The following is an 8,942-nucleotide window of genomic DNA, read 5'->3' as shown; positions in this document are numbered from 1 at the left end:
ATGGACGAGTTCTAACATGATCACAACTATCAACTATGCCCGTAAGCATTAAAATCAAGATTGTATCCTCTTTACCATATTGTACTTCGTAATTTGTTATCTTTTGTTTTGACAGGAAGACATGTTATTTGAACATATGATACATACATTGATATAGCTTAATACTCGTAACAGTAAGTGTTTAGTGTTGAAAGCTTGAAACATGAGACTGAAGGTTTCGAGGGAGAGCACCATATGGCTGATAAACTTGCTTTGATTTAATAGTTGAATGGTGAAAACCAAGCACGATTTCGGAAAATTAAGAAGCTAAGGTTTATTTAGCTCTTGAATTTTTAATATTCGAGTATGGTACTGATCAAGAGGAGTTACAAGCTTACAACCATCCAAGTACATTAAATACTAAACCTTCCAAAAAAAAAAAAATTACATCTACTACTTCAGGATTAACATTATAATACCTATGTGAGAATTAAGTTATCTAATAACCCTCCAATGAACCACTTTCATTTGTACAAAAATTTTAAACAGGGTGACTGGTAATTATCAGTTACAGATTATTACATAACCAGCGAAAGTTCTGCATTAGGAGTAAGATCAGTAAACGCGTAAGTTGGACCTGCAAAGGTCTGTAACAATTTCATCAACCAAGATCTGAACAATATCCTGACTGATCTCGGCACCCATTTCAAATGCTTCGATCTCAAAATCTGTCCATTTACCCAATGAAGTACTCATTTCCCTCTCTATTATCCCGTCTGTTGTGTTCCCAGAAAAGCTAATCCACTTCCTAACTTCTTCATCGAAAGTTTTAATCAAAACTTCTGCATCGATGCTTTTTGGTAGCCTACTCCATGTCCTGAACCCAGAATCAGAATACCGAGTGTACTTTACATCGAGGCACTCTACAAGACAGTCAAACAGAAATCTCCTTAACGGGTTATCCTCTTTTCTCACCTCAATACCGAGAATGATGCTGTCTTTCCATGCTGCAACAACAAGGGATTCTAGCTCATCTAGAAATGGGCCTATGAGAAAATCTAGAATTCTTGATGAACTAGGTGTAGCAGCATTGCCAAATAAGAGTTCAGCATTTAAAACAATCTCCTGAACATAGTCAAGCTTGGTTGTGGTTAATTTAGAATGAATGCGATTGACATTCTGTAGTACTGCTGAGGCATGATTTACAAGATCAGTCACCACCATAACACCACATCCACGAGGCTTGTTCGTTGATGATGCAGAATCCAAAAGATCAGTGTCAGAACAGACCATCGGTTTAACTGCATGCCAAAGTAAGTCTGTTAAGTCAATGTACAGATGTAGAAGACACAAAAATCGATTCAGAAACGGGTTTATTTTATAAAATATATAACGGCAAAGATAAAAATCAAACACCTATGATGTTAATGTTATTTAAGACCGGGCTCACAATATCCTCAGAAATCATTTACCTGAGTTATCATCAATACTGCTTGAAATGCAGCTATCATTTGAAAATGAAGCGTCAAGAACACATCCAGGGCTAAAATGGTCAACTTCACGAGAAAATCCATCCGAAGATCTTTTATTCCTCAACTTGGCCTCACAGGCCTGTGGGAAAAAAAAATAGAGGACCAGTTGTCAGATAAAGGAAATGCATCAATTAGACAATCACTTCCTACAACACCCACTTTCAAAAATACAGTCAGGGGACCACTTGTAAGCTGAAAATGCCAAGATCACAGGATTGCCATCAAGCGACACGAACAATGTGATATATAGCCTACTCTTTTCTTGCAGATGTATGATTCTACCTGGAACAAATTTTAACCTGGACAAAAGTCACAGAATAGCTAACGGGCTTATACTCAAAGGAAGACAGACAAGAAACATGTCATGGAGACAAAGACAAGGATGATCAAGTTGCTTGAATAATAATCACAAAGATGATGGTTCAGCCAAAGGTTATGATGTAGCAGACTGCATATACACGTTCAAGCCTGATCTTTTGTTTAGAATAATACAATTAACATAAATATACTGTCCTTGGTCTATGAGTCTCTTCATGGAACTATAACTCTATAAGGTATGTACAGTATATCATGTTTCATACCAGTCTAACGACCATATATTAAACAAGTAAGCCATGAGCATTTGTAAACGTGAGAAACAAATCTTCTAAGGTCAAGAAATTCTAAGTTTTGTGACACTGAGAAACTGAAAGAAGAATGCAGATTTCAAAGGCATTTGCAAAGTATCTCAACCTTCCAACATAATTGAATCACACATCTGTTCAGTGAATTTTTTATGAGCTTTAAAAATGCAAAAAAGCTAACTAAAGATCAAAAAACTAACTTTAGACAATGAAAATTAACCAGAGTCCAAAGAACAGGCAATTTAAGCAGCAACTGACCTGAGAAACACTATCTGTAACTTCACTATAGCACTGTGAATCTTTTGAATCAGTTCCAAGGGATTCATCCTCACATGAAACTGGCCTCTCAGCTGTCAAAGCAGATATTAGTTCCTGAAGAATTGAAGCAGTGGTTCTTGCAGACGACATGAATCCTGTTGATGCTTCACTTTCTACTTGGTTAGAAAGTTCTTTCAACTTTTGCTCCAATAAGGCACCTAGAGCATCTCCGTTCATTCGCAAATAGTTATGGGATGGTTTTCTCACACTGTTTTCTTCCGTTGTCAATTTATGTTGTAGATTCTCGTTAGTGGAAGAGTGAATCAGATCCCTTCTTTTGGCACCCGTTTCATCAGAAGTTGTCCCTGTAGCTGACTTTACTGGGGAGTTGAAGGTGAAAGAAACAATATCAGTATTTTTATTACCTCTTTGACCGGAAGGCCTGCCTCTGAGACCAATTTGATTTGCAGGTGGAGAATGGATTCTTGTCCCGTTTCGAGCAACAATATTGACCTTATTACTTCTCTGTTTATCGAGTATTGAACTTGCAGCATGCACATTATCAGCTGGCCTGTTAGCATTTATAGTCCTCCTTTTCCTAACTGGGCTGCTTTCTGTTGCAAGGGATTCATTCTTCCCGGTAAAAAATCTTCTTTCTGTGTCAATACTGCTATCAGGTTTGCTGGGAGCTCTTAGACGGCTCCTGCTCACATTTCTGTTGAGAGCAATAAAATCCTTTGTCCCATTAACCGGATTGACAGCCGATGGAACTCTTCTTCCCTGAGTGCTTGCTATTTTAGACTTTGGTGGAACTCTATCTCCATGCAACAACTGTCCATGCCTCTGAGCTCTATGCTTCGTGTTAATAGAAGGTGATGCATCCTTCTGGGAGGTAAACATCCTGCTAGCTGGAATCTGTTCATGACACTGTGACTGATGCACCTCATTCCTGAACGTTTCGTTTTGTAAGGGTGATCTATTATCCACTGGCTGGGCGGTCACACTTTCAGACTGATACCTGGTTTTCAATAGAACCACATCGTTTTCATTCTCCAAATATACAGCCGGTCTTCGCCGACTTTTTTCCAATCCATCAAAGAAAACCTCCCTAAAAGGAGACCCTTGCAAATCAACATCCCTATATTTGTCTTCGTCATTATATCTCACATTCTCCTCCTGCTCCAACATGTTCCCACAACTTCGACAAGCAGCTTGTGCATTCAACATGTCGTTTTCCAAATCAACCTCCCCTCTCCCCTCATCCATCACCCCCTCCTTCCACGGCTGCTGCACTCCTGAGTTAGAATAAGTAAGACTACACCTAGCACGGTTCGTTGCTTGTATCCCAGGTTCCAAAATCCTAGCAGCAACATCAATCAACCTAGACGAATTCCTCCCCATTTTGGGACTCTTCACCGGGGAAGCAAGCTTCGAGTGGTGGTGATGATGATGCTGATGCTTCCTAGACCTTGACAAAACATTCCTAATTTGCAAAGCCTCGGCCCCAAACCTAGTAACCGGCTTCCTATCAGAACCCCCCGTCTTCTGAATCTTTTGTGGTCTCACATTCCCCTTCTCCGGACTTAAACTCAACTCCTCCTTAACCAACCCATTACCAAATTTCTCTCCTTTAGCCTTATCACACTCACTCTTCGTCGAATCCTTGCTATACCTATCATGCTCTACAACCGGACGAGGCATTGTTTCCAAACCCATTAACCTAGCAACCAACCCAGGAGCTTTCATTTCATGCTTTTTACTCTCTAAACCCCCATTTTTCTTCAATTTACTCGAAAACCCACCAGCATTGTTCTCATCAGCCATCTACAATTTTGTTACATACAAACACAATTCAGTAATTTTTTGCATTAGAAATGTACCTAATCAAGTAATCTAAACATCTTCAACTCGATACAGTTCAAATTACACTATCAACGCGGCTATTAATTCTCGATAAAATTCCACTAGGGTAAAAGGACAGTTCTCCTTATCCAAAAATCAAACATTTATAGCATTCAACACATCAAACTCAAATCAAGCAGTAAAATTCAGAGTGTAGTAAGAAAATAACAGCATACCAATAAATGTTTATGCTTAGTCACAGGCAATTTCTCCTCCGCATTGAATTTCTTCGAAACTTTCGTACGAACTGACAATATAAACACCATCAAATTCAGTAAAATTAACCCCATTAATTCCCCCCAAAAAATAAATATTTAATTTCTAAAATTATTAAAAATAAATAAATAACCTGGAGGAAGAAGCTTCTTGGGGAAGAATTTGTTCTTGGAAAACCTCCGATTCCAATAAAAAAGCTGGAAAAAAATCCCAACACAACCACCAGCCCTTTGAATTTGCGGCTTTTTCTCAGTAATTGCTAAAGCTGATGAAGTTGTTGCTGATAAATCACTCATTTTTACTATTTTTTCACATAAATTCTTCAGAAAAATAGAATTAATCAGCTAAAATAGAAATGGGAAGAATTAATTAGAAACCCAGATTTGAGAATGCATATTCTGAGAACATCAATCTTCATAATTTTGGAGTAAAAATGCAAACTTTAGATTAAAAAATAAGGGGAGATTCGAAAAAAAAGAGAGTAATAATGAGTGAATAATAACAAGTAAGATAAAAACGAGAATCTCTGATTATAAAAGCGTGAAAAGGCAGAGATTTAAGCTTACATCGCAATCACATTGAAAAGGGAATCTAAAAATAATGATAATAATTAGAAAATGAAAGAAAATAAAAGAAAGTTATGATCTTTGATCTGGGTTTACAATGCAAATGACAAAAACCCTAACAAAAGAAGGAATTGAAGGAGAATAGAGAGACTGATATACTTCTGAAAAAACAGGGGAATCTTTAGTAAAATGGATGAATTTTCTCTCTCTAAAAATGAGATATCTCTTTCTTAGTTGGTTTGGGTTTGTGGGGAGGAGAGAGAAAGAGTGAGTTCACAGGTGAGAGTGAAGAGAAGTGGTCACACACTCACTGAGTGAGTAGAGTAGAGTGGAGGAGTGAGAATATGAGTACAAAATCAGAGAGATGGGGGAAGGCTGAAAGGAGCGTGTAATTAATTAGTGGGACATTTTTTGACCTAATTATAAATCTAATCTTATGTAATTACACTTTTTTGGGATGTCTTTTGTTAGTCATTGTCAAATAGTGGTGTCTTTATGTCTAATTTGGAGCTAATAGTCTTTTGTTGTTGGGTTCTTTGATTAATGCAACTCATCTACCAAAGATGTGTGATCTACTACTTTATGCCTCTATTGGCTCAATTGATACAATATGACTTGCCTTTTGGGTTTAATTTTTTTAATAATATATAGTATCAGTAAGAAAAATGTCCATAGAATTAAAACTTCCTATAGTATAGGTTAATCGTGTTCGGGTTAAAACTTCCTAGTACAACCCTTATAACTTTAACTTTAAGTTTGTGATATACAAACCTTATCACTAGACCAAGTACTATTTAGTTGTGTTATCATTCTACACTAATTGATGGAGAATTCTCATGAAGTCAAGAGTATAGATAATTATTCTCTGTGAAAAATATTGGTGATTGCCGGTGAATGGCGAGGATGACAATGACTATTTTGTAGTGCTCCATACACTTTTTGTTTTGTAAAAAATCGAAATTGAGGAAGTCTAGTTTTAAATTTACAAGTTATTCTTTTAAAAATAACTTCGAATTAAACCTATAAAGTAATCTGTGTTTCTAGCTCATTTTTTTTTTAAATAACCATTTAATTTGTGAATTTTAAATACAAGTTTAGGGTTTGTTCTCTTCAGATTATTTTCAGTTCAGTTCAGTTCCAATAAGTTCAGTTCAATTCTTAATTTCCTTCTCTCATAAAATATTCAGTTCAGTTCATTTCAGATCAGCTCTAATAAGTTCAGTTCAGTCAATCAGAACAGGCTCTAGTTCAATTCTTTTCAAATATAACTTAAAATTAGACCTACAAAGTAAGTAATTTGTATTTTAGAAGTTAAAAATTTAATTATGATGTGGAGAGTTATAAATATTAAAGAACATGTAATTCTAACCTATGTTTTTTAGGAAAAATAACGAATTAACTTGTAATTTTTTTAAAAAAAAAATTATTTGAATTTTCAAATTTGAAATATTTTCAAACAAATATTAAGATAGAGTCTTACCCAACATTGTAACAAGCATTTAATTGGGAAAAAAAAAACATGGAACACCCTATAAAACAAAAAATAGAAAAATGAATAAGACAAAAACAATATTTAGGGCTACTAGTTAGTATAGGACCAAAAACAACGTAGGGTAGTGTAGGATAAGAGGAGAGAGAAAAAGGTTCACCACAAGTGCGCATGGAAGAATACGCTCCTACTGTGGGAACGATGACACTTTAAAAGTTTGGAAACTAATTTTGTTTTTATTAATATTAATCACATTTCTATTTGTTCTTTTTACACCTCACTTTTGCTAGATTACGCCACTCCTGTACAGTGCTGATGCGCACCTTCCGAAATTATTTTTGGGCCTTCAAAACTTCAACCAATGGCAACGCAAGTAGTGGATTACCCATTTTTTAATAACTGCTCCATTTCTAATACTAGTCGTATATATTGATGTAAATATTTGATCAGTAATATACTTATAACAATTGAATATTAATAATCTATATTTTGAGATTATTTCAAATTTCAACAAATACATAGAAGATTATGGCCATTTTTGGTAAACGGCTTTTTGGTTAGTTTTTGGCTTTTGGCTTTTTATTATGTGGTCAAACAGCCAAAAAAAAGTGTTTGATAATTGACTTTTCATTCAGCGAAAAAGCTAGCTTTTAAGCCAATAATGCCAAAATGAAAAAGCTGCTATGAGTAGCTTTTATTGTTGGCTTTTAACTTGTTGGCCCACAATTATCTACTCCCTCCGTCTCCGAAAGAACGACCCTTTTAGGCTGATTTCACGAGTATTAAAAAAGTGAAAATGATAGTAATAAAAGTACATTGGGAAATGAAATTCACATGAAGTTTGCAAAAAAAATAAAGAGATAAACTAATAAAAGTATATGAAAAAACAAAATTTACGTGAATAAGATAACTTTGCACAAATATTGTTGCAAATTAGAGAATATATGAATGCAAATGGGATGATTATTTTGGGACTGGATTTAGGCCATAAAGTTTATTTTTTCAGGAACGGAGGGAGTAATAAACAACCAACTACTAAATTTACCACACACTTTTATAAACAACTAGCTCAAACAACCAATTTCAAAAGCCATTATAAACAACCAACCATTTTCAGCTGATCAAATAAGCCAAGTGAATTAGCCAATAGTCATTTGTCAAACAAGGCCTATATATTTTTTTATGTATAAATTATAAACATTAGTTAAAATAGGTCAAACAGAGAGGGCAAATAATGTTAGTGGAGCAATTATTTGAGAACGAAGGAGCACTACATTCGTTCTTTATAAGATTGTCATCTATGGAAAACTATTCTACAGAATATAAGGTTGCTAAAAGATTACTCTATTTCTATTTTGGTATAATAATGGTCTTCATAACTTATCTTTACGTTGTTTACTACGTACTCTATACCGAAATTAAAAACTGATGTGAAGTATACTTAGGGTCTATTCACTTCGGCTTAGTTTCAGTTCAGTTCAGCTTTAATCAGTTTAATTCAGTTAAGTTCAACTCCTAATTTTATTCTCTCATAAAATATTCATTTTACCTCATTTCAGTTCAGTTCAGTTAAATAAATATGAACAGACCCTTAATTACTCATTACAACTCTTAATATTATTGTACTACAAGTATCTTTTTTCTTCTTTTAGTGCTACAGTTTAAAATTTTGTATTATTTACATTAAAGATATAAATGGTCAAAGTTTTTATTTCATTTCGTCAAATACAGTGTAAATTTAATGCTTATATGTAGCTCTAATGAAATATATCGCATTTTCCTATTATAAAACTTTGAAAAAATAGAGGAGGTAAAGTAAAAATTTTAATGAGGAAATTTGTTAAAAACGATTAACGGTTATTCTTAAAATAGAGGAGGTAAAGTAAAAATTTTAATGAGGAAATTTGTTAAAAACGATTAACGGTTATTCTTAAAATTTGACATGTGGATATATGGCTACGTGTCAACCGAAGAGAAGACGCGTGAGTAAAGCTGGGCGTGGGCCGGGTCAGCACGCGGGCGGCCCGGGCACGGCACGAGGATGGCCCGGCACGGCACGGCCCGCCGGCAGGCCCGGCCCGGCACGATGGCACGCCCCTCGTGCCTCGTGCGGGCTGCGGTTAAAAAAAACCAAAAAGCAGCCCGGCACGGCACGAGCCCGGCCAATAGCCCGTGGCACGGCCCGCAGGCACGGCCCGCAGGCACGGCCCGCAGGCACGGCCCGCGGGCTAACGGCTATAAGGCTGTTTTTGTTTTCCCTCCAACGGCCATAAACGGCCATAAACGGCTATAAACGGCTATATTTTCACCTATAAATACCACCCTAAACTTCCAATTCTTTCCACAACTCAACTTCTCATCTCATTCTCTTACTCTC

The 8,942-nt window shown here is 35.9% G+C and overlaps 1 protein-coding gene across 1 annotated transcript; it reads right to left on the bottom strand.

Annotated features, from left to right (window-relative positions):
• Positions 1 to 310: 310 nt before the first annotated feature.
• On the bottom strand, positions 311 to 5,364 carry LOC145592810 (uncharacterized). The gene is made up of 5 exons (XM_081649316.1): positions 4,644 to 5,364; positions 4,471 to 4,541; positions 2,393 to 4,216; positions 1,452 to 1,590; positions 311 to 1,280 (listed from the first exon to the last, which is right to left on the bottom strand). The coding sequence occupies exons 1-5, from the start codon at positions 4,804 to 4,806 to the stop codon at positions 595 to 597; spliced, it is 2,883 nt and encodes a 960-aa protein (XP_081505442.1). The 5' UTR covers positions 4,807 to 5,364; the 3' UTR covers positions 311 to 594.
• Positions 5,365 to 8,942: the final 3,578 nt, after the last annotated feature.

The sequence above is a fragment of the Chenopodium album genome, chromosome 18, assembly GCF_948465745.1.
Source record: "Chenopodium album chromosome 18, dcCheAlbu1.1, whole genome shotgun sequence".
Taxonomy (NCBI): Eukaryota; Viridiplantae; Streptophyta; class Magnoliopsida; order Caryophyllales; family Amaranthaceae; genus Chenopodium; species Chenopodium album.
The sequence above is the reverse complement of the archived record's forward strand: the minus strand, read 5'-3'. Positions and strand labels throughout refer to the sequence as shown.

Coding starts and splice junctions, on each gene's coding strand:
- LOC145592810 (XM_081649316.1), bottom strand. CDS start 4,806: ATGAGTGATTTATCAGCAACAACTTCATCAGCTTTAGCAATTACTGAG. Junction 4,542..4,643: donor CAAGAAGCTTCTTCCTCCAG/GTTATTTATTTA, acceptor TTATATTGTCAG/TTCGTACGAAAGTTTCGAAG. Junction 4,217..4,470: donor CTAAGCATAAACATTTATTG/GTATGCTGTTAT, acceptor ACAAAATTGTAG/ATGGCTGATGAGAACAATGC.